This window comes from Coregonus lavaretus (genome assembly GCF_964263955.1).
Source record: "Coregonus lavaretus genome assembly, chromosome: 24".
In the NCBI taxonomy this organism is placed as follows: domain Eukaryota; kingdom Metazoa; phylum Chordata; class Actinopteri; order Salmoniformes; family Salmonidae; genus Coregonus; species Coregonus lavaretus.
This window is the reverse complement of record NC_140011.1, coordinates 37,125,474-37,139,064: the sequence shown is the minus strand read 5'-3', so window position 1 is coordinate 37,139,064 and position 13,591 is coordinate 37,125,474. Positions and strand designations below refer to the sequence as shown.

The window sequence follows — 13,591 nt, the reverse complement described above, 5'->3', positions numbered from 1 at the left end:
TCCAGAATGAACAAAACCCTGTCCTCAAACTTTTACATCAAAATGTGCAAAGTTATGGGCAAAGACACAAAACACTTTTATATTTTTGTCATTTAGCAGACGCTCTTATCTAGAGCAACTTACAGTTAATGCATTCATCTTAAGATAGCTAGGTGGGACAACCACATATCACAGTCATAGTAAGTACATAGAAAGTACAGGATTATTAAAGATACTGTTTGAAGAGGTAGGGTTTCAGATGTTTTCAGAAGATGGGCAGGGACTCTACTTTCCTAGCTTCAGGGGGAAGCTGGTTCCACCATTGGGGTACCAGGACAGAGAAGAGCTTGGACTGGGCTGAGCGGGGGCTGCCTTCCCGTAGGGGTGGGAGGGCCAAGAGACCTGAGGTGGCAGAATGGAGTGCTCGGGTTGGGGTGTAGGGTTTGAGCATAGCCTGAAGGTAGGGAGGGGCAGTTCAAATCAAATCAAATTTTATTTGTCACATACATGTGTTTAGCAGATGTTATAGCGGGTGTAGCGAAATGCTTGTGCTTCTAGCTCTGACAGTGCAGTAATATCTAACAATTACACAACATATACCCAATACACACAAACAATTAAGGAATGGGATTTAAGAATATATACATATATGGACAAGCAATGACAGAGTGGCATGGACTAAGATACAGAAGAGTATTATAGAATAGAATGCAGTATATACATATGAGATGAGTAGTGCAAGATATGTAAACATTATTAAAGTGACTAGTGTTCCATTTCTTAATGTGGCCAGTGATTTCAATAGGCAGCAGCAGCCTCTAATGTGCTAGTGATGGCTATTTAACAGTCTGATGGCCTTGAGATAGAAGCTGTTTTTCATTCTCTTGGTCCCAGCTTTGATGCACCTGTACTGACCTCGCCTTCTGGATGATAGCGGGGTGAACAGGCAGTGGCTCGGGTGGTTGATGTCCTTGATTATCTTTTTGGCCTTCCTGTGACATCGGGTGCTGTATGTGTCTTGGAGGGCGGGTAGTTTGCCCCCGGTAATGCGTTCGGCAGACCGCACCACCCTCTGGAGAGCCCTGCGGTTGTGGGCGGTGCAGTTGCAGTACCAGGCGGTGATACAGCCCGACAGGATGCTCTCAATTGTGCATCTGTAAAAGTTTGTGAGGGTTTTAGGTGATAAGCCAAATTTCTTCAGCCTCTTGAGGTTGAAGAGGCTCTGTTGTGCCTTCTTCACCACACTGTCTGCGTGGGTGGACCATTTCAGTTTGTCTGTGATGTGTACGCCAAGGAACTTGAAGCTTTCCACCTTCTCCACTGCGGTCCCGTCGATGTGGATAGGGGGGTGCACCCTCTGCTGTTTCCTGAAGTCGACGATCATCTCCTTTGTTTTGTTGATGTTGAGTGAGAGGTTATTTTCCTGGCACCACACTCCCAGAGCCCTCACCTCCTCCCTGTAGGCTGTCTCATCATTGTTGGTAATCAAGCCTACTACTGTTGTGTCATCTGCAAACTTGATGATTGAGTTGGAGGCGTGCTTGGCCATGCATTCATGGGTGAACAGGGAGTACAGGAGGGGGCTGAGCACGCACCCTTGTGGGGCCCCAGAGTTGAGGATCAGCGAAGTGGAGATGTTGTTTTCTACCTTCACCACCTGGGGGCGGCCCGTCAGGAAGTCCAGGACCCAGTTGCACAGGGCGGGGTTCAGACCCAGGGCCGAGCTTAATGATGAGCTTGGAGGGTACTATGGTGTTGAATAGGGTACTATGGTGTTTGAATGCTGCACTATAGTCATTGAACAGCATTCTTACATAGGTATTCCTCTTGTCCAGATGGGATAGGGCAGTGTGCAGTGTGATGGCAATTGCATCGTCTGTGGATCTATTGGGGCGGTAAGCAAATTGAAGTGGGTCTAGGGTGACAGGTAAGGTAGAGGTGATATGATCCTTGACTAGTCTCTCAAAGCACTTTATGATGACAGAGGTGAGTGCTACAGGGCGATAGTCATTTACTTCAGTTACCTTTGCTTTCTTGGGTACAGGAACAATGGTGGCCATCTTGAAGCATGTGGGATCAGCAGACTGGGAAAGGGAGAGATTGAATATGTCCATGAACACACCAGCCAGCTGGTCTGCGCATGCTCTGAGGACGCGGCTAGGGATGCCGTCTGTGCCGGCAGCCTTGCGGGGGTTAACATGCTTAAATGTCTTAATCACGTCGGCCATGGAGGAGGAGAGGCCACAGTCCTTGGTAGTGGGCCTGTAGTTCCTCTTGCTGTTCCGTAGGTAAGCACCATGGTCTTGTAGTGGATGCGAGATTCGACTGGAAGCCAGTGGAGTGTGCGGAGGAGCGGGGTGACATGGGAGAACTTGGGAAGGTTGAAAACCAGGCGGGCTGCAGCGTTCTGGATAAGTTGCAGGGGTTCGATGGCACAAGCGGGGAGCCCAGCCAACAGAGAGTTGCAGTAGTCTAGACGGGAGAGGACAAGTGCCTGAACCTGCAGGAGCGAGTCACTGCTTTGATGTTTGCAGAGAACGACAGGGTGTTGTCCAGGGTCACGCCAAGGTTCTTTGCACTCTGGGAGGGCAAAATATTTTTCTTGATAAAATAAAATGGAAAACAAACACTTTTTGTGCAGTATTCATTTACCATCCTTACAAACCACTTAACGTAAATGTACATTAATGTATTGTTCATAGTCTGGTCATCTAGTTTTGTACCTGTAGACTTTCCATCACCATGAAGTAAAACAATGCACAATACAGTAATTGAGTACATTGAGACAAATGGTTTGTGATGATGTGCTGTGATGATGTGGCTCAGTTGGTAGAGCATGGCGCTTCCAATGCTAGTGTTGTGGGTTCAATTTCAACGGGGGACCAGTACAACCTTTTTTGAAAATGTATGCACTCACTACTGTAAATTGTTCTGGATAAGAACGTCTACTAAAATGGAAAAGGGATGAATAGACCATTTCAGTTTTCACATAGAAATAAGCTGCATTTGCAAAACATATATCAAGCAAGTATTTTTATATTCCACAAGTATTATCAGATTAACTGTTTTGTACAGATAATTATCAGATTCAAGTTAAAATGCTGGTACATTTAGTTTACATTTCTTGACAAAAGTAGTGCACTGGGCCTTTACTAGTCCTGTATTAGTGGACCGCTATGGAAGTCTTCAGCGTGAGCATTTTTTTCTTCTTCTATACTGAACAAAAATATAAACAATTTCAACGATTTTACTGACTTACAGTTCATATAAGGAAATCAGTAAATTGAAATAAATTCATTAGGCCCTAATCTATGGATTTCACATGACTGGGCAGGGGAGCAGCCATGGATGCCAGCCAATCAGAATGAGTTTCTCCACACAAAAGGGCTTTATTACAGACAGAAACAATCCTCAGTTTCATCAGCTGTCCGGGTGGCTGGTCTCAGACGATCCCTCAGGTGAAGAAGCTGGATGTGGAGGTCCTGGGCTTGTGTGGTTACACATGGTCTGCGGTTGTGAGACCGGTTGGACGTACTGCCAAATTCTCTAAAACAATGTTGGAGGGGGCTTATGGTAGAGAAATTAACATTAAATTCTCTGGCCACAACTCTGGTGGACATTCCTAGTCAGCATGCCAATTGCACACTCCCTCAAAACTTGAGACATCTGTGGCATTGTGTTGTATGACAAAACTGCAAATTTTAGAATGGCCTTTAATTGTCCCCAGCACAAGGTGCACCTGTGTAATGATCATGCTGTTTAATCAGCTTCTTGATATGCCACACCTGTCAGGTGGATGGATTATCTTGGCAAAGGAGAAATGCTCAGTAACAGAAATGTAAACACATTTGTGTACCAAATTTGAGAGAAATACGTTTTTGTTCTTATGGAAAATGTTGTTCCGTATATAAGCTGGAAGTGGAAGCATAAGTATTGATGTCGATTAGTTTAGTCCAATTAGGGGAGGGGTGGCAGGGTTAGGGGAAAATAAGAAAGAAGTTAAATATATTTAAAAATATATATATTTAAAACAATATATACAGTGCATTCGTAAAGTACTCAGACCCCTTGACTTTTTCCACATTTTGTTACGTTACAGCCTTATTCTAAAATGGAATTCAATTGTTTTTTCCCTTATCAATCTACACACAATACCCCATAATGACAAAGCAAAAACATAAGTATCAGACCTTTTACTCAGTACTTTGTTGAACACCTTTGGCAGCGATTACAGTCTTGTTTCTCATGGTCTGAGAATCCTTTAGGTGCCTTTGGCAAACTCCAAGTGGGCTGTCATGTGCCTTTTACTGAGGAGTGGCTTCCGTCTGGCCACTCTACCGTAAAGGCCTGATTGGTGGAGTGCTGCAGAGATGGTTGTCCTTCTGGAAGGTTCTCCCATCTCCACAGAGGAACTCTGGAGTTCTGTCAGAGTGACCATCAGGTTCTTGGTCACCTCCCTGACCAAGGCCCTTCTCCCCCGATTGCTCAGTTTGGCCGGGCGGCCAGCTCTAGGAATAGTCTTGGTGGTTCCAAACTTCTTCCATTTAAGAATTATGGAGGCCACTGTGTTCTTGGGGACCTTCAATGCTGCAGACATTTTTTGGTACCCTTCCCCAGATCTGTGCCTCGACACAATCCTGTCTCTGAGCTTTATGGACAATTCTCTTAACCTCACGGCTTTGTTTTTACTCTGACATGCATTGTCAACTGGGTGCCTTTCCAAATCATGTTCAATCAATTGAATTTACCACAAGTGTACTCCAATCAAGTTGTAGAAACATATCAAGGATAGTCAATGGAAACAGGATGGACCTGAACAAAATTTTGAGTCGCATAGCAAAGGGTCTGAATACTTATGTAAATAAGCTATTTCTGTTTTTTAATTTTGAATACATTAGCAAAAATTTATAAAAACCTGTTTTCACTTTGTCATTATGGGGTATTGTGTGTAGATTGATGAGAAAACATGTTTATTTAATCCATTTTAGAATAAGCCTGTAACGTAACAAAATGTGGAAAAAGTCAAGGGGTCTGAATACTTTCCGAATGCACTGTATATATTTAAAAAATATATATACATGGGGGATTGGAAATGATGCAGACAATTACACTGATAGAAGCCACAATCTATCTGCAATATTAAATATTAAATGAGAGGTTAGCCGGTCTTGGGGATATGATGCGTCTGTAACTTTTTCACTCATCATTATTCACAATTCATTCAGGACGATTCGTAATCATGGTAGCATCCACATGAATGTAGAAGTGTTTAGAAACATATTCTATTCTTATTTACAATAAAAGTGACTCCAAAATGACACAATCCATTATTTACCATTCATTTCTATTGGGCACAAAATAATCTGAAACACAACCAAAAGAAACAGCAAATGCATCCATCAAGTTCGTAGAGTCACAAGCTTGATGTAATCATTGCGTGCTAGGAATATGGGGCCAATACTAAACTATTGACTACTTTAATACACATATAAGTGAATATGTCCCAATACCTTTGGTCTCCTAAAATGGGCAGACTATGTACAAAAAGTGCTGTAATTTCTAAACGGTTCACCCGATATGGTTGAAAATACCTTCTAATTAACGCTGACAGACTTTAACCTCATAGTCAGTGTATCATTTCAAATCCAAAGTGTTGGAGTACAGAGCCAAAACAACAACACAATTGTCACTGTCTCAATACCTTTGGAGCTCACTGTACATCACAGGTTGATTGCAGATATGCCTCCTGGTGTGTACTACCTATAGTGAGGCAGGTATAGTATAGACTAAGGAAAGGGCTGGTTTGCATCGTCACAGCCACACTGAAGGAGTGAGAAATATTTTTCTCCACTCTGCTGACGAGTGTTTTTCCCTGCTCATACAGAAATAAAGACCTAGTGCACAAATTTGGTGGAAATAATATATATACAGTTGAAGTCGGAAGTTTACATACACTTAGGTTGGAGTCATTAAAACTCGTTTTTTAACCACTCCACAAATGTCTTGTTAACAAACTATAGTTTTGGCAAGTCGGTTAGGACATCTACTTTGTGCATGACACAAGTAATTTTTCCAACAATTGTTTACAGACAGATTATTTCACTTATAATTCACTGTATCACAATTCCAGTGGGTCAGAAGTTTACATACACTAAGTTGACTGTGTCTTTAAACAGCTTGGAAAATTCCAGAAAATGATGTCATGGCTTTAAAAGCTTCTGATAGGCTAATTGACATCATTTGAGTCAAGTGGAGGTGTTCCTGTGGATGTATTTCAAGGCCTACCTTCAAACTCAGTGACTCTTTGCTTGACATCATGGGAAAATCCAAAGAAATCAGCCAAGACCTCAGAAAAAAAATTGTAGATTCTTGGGAGGAATTTCCAAATGCCTGAAGGTACCACGTTCATCTGTACAAACAACAGTACGCAAGTATAAACACCATGGGACCACGCAGCCATCATACCGCTTAGGAAGGAGACACGTTCTGTCTCCTAGAGATGAACGTACTTTGGTGCGAAAAGTGCAAATCAATCCCAGAACAACAGCAAAGGACCTTGTGAAGATGCTGGAGGAAACAGGTACAAAATTATCTATATCCACAGTAAAGCGAGTCCTATATCGACATAACCTGAAAGGCCGCTCAGCAAGGAAGAAGCCACTGCTCCAGTTTGCAACTGCACATCGGGACAAAGATCGTACTTTTTGGAGAAATGTCCTCTGGTCTGATGAAACAAAAATAGAACTGTTTGGCCATAATGACCATCGTTATGTTTGGAGGAAAAAGGGGGCTGCTTGCAAGTCGAAGAACACCATCCCAACCGTGAAGCACGGGGGTGGCAGCATCATGCTGTGGGGGTGATTTGCTGCAGGAGGGACTGGTGCACTTCTCAAAATAGATGGCATCATGAAGAAGGAAAATTATGTGGATATATTGGAGCAACATCTCAAGACATCAGTCAGGAAGTTAAAGCTTGGTCGCAATGGGTCTTCCAAATGGACAATGACCCCAAGCATACTTCCAAAGTTGTGGCAAAATGGCTTAAGGACAACAAAGTCAAGGTATTGGAGTGGCCATCACAAAGCCCTGACCTCAATCCTATAGAAAATCTGTGGGCAGAACTGAAAAAGTGTGTGCGAGCAAGGAGGCCTACAAACCTGACTGAGTTACACCAGCTCTGTCAGGAGGAATGGGCCAACATTCACCCAACTTATTGTGGGAAGCTTGTGGAAGGCTCCCGAAACGTTCGACCCAAGTTAAACAATTTAAAGGCAATGCTACCAAATACTAATTGAGTGTATGTAAACTTCTGACCCACTGGGAATGTGATGAAAGAAATAAAAGCTGAAATAAATCATTCTCTCTACAATTATTCTGACATTTCACATTCTTAAAATAAAGTGGTGATCCTAACTGACCTAAGACAGGGCATTTTTTCTAGGATTAAATGTCAGGAATTGTGAAAAATTGAGTTTAAATGTATTTGGCTAAGGTGTATGTAAACTTCCGACTTCAACTGTATATCTATATTATATCTATATTTTTTAAATATCATGGGGTGCTGCAGCACCCTCAGCACCCCTATTTCCCGTGGCTGTGCTGGGAGCATCATGCTGTGGAAAACTAGTACATCTCTCCTCACCATTCTGCTATCTGAATAATAGAATAGCTACATAGTCATTATGGCTTACCATAACCTGCAATGAAGTCTATGTGCTACTACACACTACTATGCTAGTATGGCTGAGGTGTTCTCTGGAGCTGTCAACCATCACAGAGCAGTGGACACAAACAGCCAAGGACCAGACTCACTACCTACAGATGTACTGGGGCCAAACATCTGTTGTGCACCATGACAATGTATCTGTCATGATGGTACAGTATGTTTTTAAGTGAGCCGGTCTCTCTGACTGTCTGTTTCTAGGACTGCAGACACACAGGCCGTTGAAGGGCTGAAAGGGTTGGGGGATGGATCAGATAGGGACTGACCTGGGTATGAGTGAGTGAGTGAGTGAGTGAGTGAGTGAGTGAGTGAGTGAGTGAGTGAGTGAGTGAGTGAGTGAGTGAGTGAGTGAGTGAGTGAGTGAGTGAGTGAGTGAGTGAGTGAGTGAGAGAGAGGATATACAGAGCGAGAGGAGCTACAGAGAGAGGAGATATATATATATATATATAGAGAGAGAGAGGAGATAGAGAGAGAGAGAACACAGAGGAGATACAGAGAGAGAGAGAGAGAGAGAGAGATGAGAGAGAGAGGATACAGAGAGAGAGAGAGAGAGAGAGAGAGAGAGAGAGAGAGAGAGAGAGAGAGAGAGAGAGAGAGAGAGAGGAGATACAGAGAGAGAGAGAGAGGATATACAGAGAGAGAGAGAGAGGGGAGATACATAGAGAGAGAGAGATGAGATACAGGGAGAGAGAGAGGAGATACAGAGAGAGAGAGAGAGAGAGGAGATACAGAGAGAGAGAGAGAGAGAGAGAGAGAGAGAGAGAGAGAGAGGAGATACAGAGAGAGAGAGAGAGAGAGAGAGAGAGAGAGAGAGAGAGAGAGAGAGAGAGAGAGAGAGAGAGAGAGAGAGAGAGAGAGAGAGAGAGAGAGAGAGGAGATACAGAGAGAGAGAGAGAGAGAACACAGAGGAGATACATAGAGAGAGAGGGGAGATACAGAGAGAGAGAGAGAGAGAGGAGATAGAGTGAGAGCGAGAGAGAGAGATGAGATACAGAGAGAGAGAGATACAGAGAGAGGAGATACAGAGAGAGAGAGATACAGAGAGAGGAGATACAGAGAGAGAGGAGATACAGAGAGAGAGAGAGAGAGAGAGAGAGATGAGATACAGAGAGAGAGCGAGAGAGGGAACACAGAGAGACGAGATACAGAGAGAGAGCGAGAACACAGAGAGAGGTACATAGATGATGTGTATGATGAAGAGAAGAAAGGGCTATGTAGGACAAGACCTCTCCCAATTCATTATATCATCTAACTGAGAAGCCGCGAGGACTCAAAGGCCTAGCGTTAGTGTTGTTAGCATTACCCAGATTGACGGTGAGTTTGACCCGGCCCGCGTCCAGCTCCAGACGCAGGGTGTCAGCTGAGTCCTGGGAGGTGGTGGCCAACAGCAGCCCAAAGGCCCTCTGGGACATAAAGCGCAGCGCCACGTCCTCGGCCTCCGTGTGCATGCTCACTCGCAGCGTCACCTTCAGATACATGCTGCCGTCGTAGCTCAGCACCGTGGCCTCTGTGTGTGACACCCAAAGACAGGGAAACAGGGTTAGCTAATGTTTTGGTCGCAAATGTTCCCATACAGTAGAGAACCTTTTCCTACACTCAACACTGAATAAGCGCATTATTCAGAATAAAATAAGAAATCAATGTAAGATAATATTATTTTAACTGATATTTCAGATGCAATCTTTGCTGAAAAAATATAGAACAGTGTTTTTCCTTGTATGCCTGTTGGTGAGAGTTTCCTGCAGCAACACTAGATGGCAGGAAAAGCCTGTAATATATCCCACAGCTCTGTTATATGATGCCTCTCTAATCATCCTCCTCTCATAGATGTATATTCAGGCCACAAATAGGATGAGGATTCCATTGATATCCCTCATAATGTTATCAGCCAAATGCCTTCACAATGGGGCTCCTCATCTCTCTGTGAGAAAGATCTCTGTGGTAGATGCAGGGTGATTTAGACTTATGGAGAGTGCACCGCAATACTGATGAATTACTGATACCCAGCAGTGAGTGGCAATTCAGCAATTTATTCCTCACGTACAGCCACTTCACTAACAGATCACTAATGGAGTGGGAAGTTACCCCTTGAATGACTCACATAAAAAGTGATTTAATCTCCATTGTCTGTATGAAATATCCTAAAACTTGTTTTAAAAGCTTTGCAGTATCATTTCAACCAGAGCAACATTCCCCATCCCACTGTCCCTCTCTCTCACCGCTCTCACAGTTTCCCCATCCCACTGTCCCCCTCTCTCACCGCTCTCACAGTTTCCCCATCCGCTGTCCCCCTCTCTCACCGCTCTCAGTTTCCCCATCCCGCTGTCCCCCTCTCTCACCACTCTCACAGTTTCCCCATCCCGCTGTCCCCCTCTCTCACCACTCTCACAGTTTCCCCATCCCGCTGTCCCCCTCTCTCACCACTCTCACAGTTTCCCCATCCCGCTGTCCCCCTCTCTCACCGCTCTCACAGTTTCCCCATCCCGCTGTCCCCCTCTCTCACCACTCTCACATTTTCCCCATCCCGCTGTCCCCCTCTCTCACCACTCTCACAGTTTCCCCATCCCGCTGTCCCTCTCTCTCACCACTGTTACAGTTGGGGCCCAGGTAGCCCGTGCTGGTGCAGTCACACACATGACGGTTCCAGCCCTCACGGCACTGCCCACCGTTGCCACAGATGTCTCTGACACACCTAATGTGGGTTTCTCTGGTGCAGAAGCTGCTGACTCCAGAGGCTCTCTGGATCTCAGCCAGTCTCCTCAGGTCCCGGCTCCGCCCATCCATGAACAGGTCCCGCATGCAGCCCACATAGCCCAGGTTGAGGGGGGCCGTCCAGACTTCTGGGGGGAGGATGAGGCGCTGGCGTGCCTCGGGCAGACCCCCCAGGTACATATCACCATCCAGGTCTAAGATCTCATTGCCTTCATTAGCAGAGAATGGTGTGCTGCAGCTGTTCACTGAGATGAAGCCTGAAGGCAAGACAGTCAGAGTGAGTCAACTAGTATCAAGGCTGTCTCACCTCACTGTATGTGTGTTTGAGAAGATGTGCAGGTGTGTGTGAGTAATGAGTGTTGGTGGAGAAGTAGGAAAATGAAGTGAGAGTGTGAGTTCCTGTGTTGCTATTGGAGGATGTGGTAGAGACAGTGGATCTAGCTATTCATTGGGATTTAAAATCATACAGAAGAGGATATCCACAAGGTACACCAGGTGTAAAACTGTGAAATGACTAATGAAGAGGAATATATCAGATCTTTGTCATATCATAATTCTCTATTACCAATAAGCTGTAAGCAAACCGGCTGGAATCACTGGGCTCGACATTTCCCCACGAGGTAGGTGACAGTATAATTGGCCACTTGCGAAATAGGTTAAGGCAATTTACAAAATGTCATACATAGATTATAACTGCTAAAAATAAGACTGTAATTAAAACTGGATATGCACGCAGAATCTCTAAATGCAGTGAAGAAACATGAAGATTAAGGTATAGTAAATGTAATTTCACAAGCCAGTAGAATTTAACTCCTACATTTCTGGTACAGTACGTCTGCAGGACCAGAGTTACTGTATACGCCCCTGGTTCTCTTTTAGTCGACTCTTCGACATCTCACTATGGGACACGGCCCCGTGCGGCTCATTGGTTGAAGACTTTTTCAATCACACCTAACAGGCCAATCAGAGCTTATCAGAACCATCATGTGTGCTTCCTCTCACCCTTGCGCCCCTCCCTCTGGAAGTCCACGTGGCACCACTCCCCATCGTTGACCCTCTTGTTGCTGGCCTTCATCTTGATGCTGCCAGAGCCCATGTCCATCACCAGGTAGAGGAAGCCGTCCATTAGCTCCATGGCAAAGTAATCAGCCCGGGCATACCTGTCCGGCTGTCTGTCTGGGCCCTGCAGACGTCCGTCCCCGTAGCTGAACAACAGCAGGCCGCTGGGCTCCGTGGTACGGAAGTCAAAGGAGATGGAGCCAGTCTTCTTGGTGTTCCACCTGGGCAGGGTGAGGTAGGCGGCAGGCGTGTCGAAGGTGACCGGCTCCAGGGCGGCCACGTCCTCACAGCGGAAGGTCAGGTCACCGTGAAAACTGACCTGAGGGTCCCGCTCTGCAGCCAGACGAGACAGCTCCAGTGTGAACTCATTGTTCTTGTAAACCACCTATAGGGACAGGGGACAGGAACAGGGAACAGGACTGTCACTGAGTGGGTGGCTGCGGAGAGAACACTTTCTGTGCTGTTATTTACCTCAATCCTCACTCTTTTCTGCAATTGTACTCAATACCAAACCTTAGAATTCATGCAACAATTTGTCATTCATTGAAACGGTTTCTCTCTATCAACCTTGAGCTGAAAGCTGAGAGGGAAATGCGACAAAAGATTCCACTGTATCATTTGGTATCATTTTTTACAGACAGACTGCAACCAACAACATACATAATGCTAATAATCATAACTAGACATCCACTCCAGACATTACAGAGTACATGACTCAATACAAACCATCAGATCATAAAGAGAATCTTCCTGTCTGTGTCTGTCTGTCTGTCTGTCTGTCTGTCTGTCTGTCTGTCTGTCTGTCTGTCTGTCTGTCTGTCTGTCTGTCTGTCTGTCTGTCTGTCTGTCTGTCTGTCTGTCTGTCTGTCTGTCTGTCTGTCTGTCTGCATGTCTGTCTGTCTGTCTGTCTGTCTGTCTGTCTGTCTGTCTGTCTGTCTGTCTGTCTGTATGTCTGCCTGTCTGTCTGTCTGTCTGTCTGCATGTCTGCCTGCCTGTCTGCCTGTCTGTCTGCATGTCTGTCTGCATGTCTGTCTGCATGTCTGTCTGTCTGTCTGCATGTCTGTCTGTCTGCATGTCTGCCTGTCTGTGTCTGTCTGTCTGTTACATGTGCACTGTTCCCATGTACAGATGAAGGCAGTAGGCAGGCACAGCTGAACATGTTTTTCATTTTCACACCAACGGCACTTGCCGTCAAAAGCTGACTGACGCCCTGCTCCAGGGTGAGAACTTTAGTGTCTCTCTGAATCAAAATACACTAGGCAGCAGCTTGGCTTCACACGATACCATTACCAGTAATTGCCAGGCCAAAAAATAAATCTCATGAGAATAAGAAATGAACCACAGTATAAAAAATGCAAGCTGGAGAGTCTATTTCAGCCATAGGTGCAAAAGTACAAAAGAGTAAAAATCTCAGATGACACTCAATATCTCTCTCTTTTTTGGTAGTATCAATCATACTGATACAGACTCCTGATGCCTGTTACAGTGTAACATTGAGTGATAGATATTGGAGGAATACATATCAGGGCTAGGATGGTTCTTTGGGAATTACTGATCCACATCTATTTCATCACAGGCTCAACAATATGCAGTGGGGTCCAAAATCATTGGATCGCTTGATAAACATGAGCAAAAAAACTGTATTAAATAAATAATAAAAATACTGAGCTACTGTATATTGTATGCTCAGAAAAATTTAACACTTGTATTATTTAATACTAATACAATTGCTCAGATAAATATATTTTGTTTAACAAGTAATAACCAAAAAATATATAGGGGTAAAAATGATTGGATCCGCTGTTTTCAATACTCCAGCACCCTCCCCTTACGAGTATAAGGACACAGTCTTTTTCACCAAAAAAATATGAGATTGGAGAACACATTGGGAGAAATCTTAGATAATTCATACAGAATCTTTCCAGATCCTTGATATCCTTTGTCTGTGCTTATGGACTGCCCTCTTCAATTCAAACCATAGGTTTTCAATGTTGATTTTGTGGTCAATTAAGCATTCTTTGTGGATTTTCATGTGTGCTTGGGTTAATGTCTTGCTGGAAGATCCACTTGCGGCCAAGTATCACAGCTCAACAGATGCCCTGTGACAGTGTGCATACC

At 44.5% G+C, this 13,591-nt stretch overlaps 1 protein-coding gene across 1 annotated transcript in view; it reads right to left on the bottom strand.

Moving 5' to 3' along the window:
• The window catches only part of nrxn2a (neurexin 2a), a gene marked incomplete at both ends in the record, with an annotated part of 297,857 nt that overhangs the window by 240,622 nt on the left and 43,644 nt on the right, over positions 1-13,591 (bottom strand). Inside the window, 3 exons of the mRNA XM_084140346.1 lie at positions 9,006-9,209; positions 10,288-10,671; positions 11,417-11,858. Coding sequence (XP_083996472.1) covers positions 9,006-9,209; positions 10,288-10,671; positions 11,417-11,858 — 1,030 coding nt within the window. The remainder of the gene's footprint in view (positions 1-9,005; positions 9,210-10,287; positions 10,672-11,416; positions 11,859-13,591) is intronic.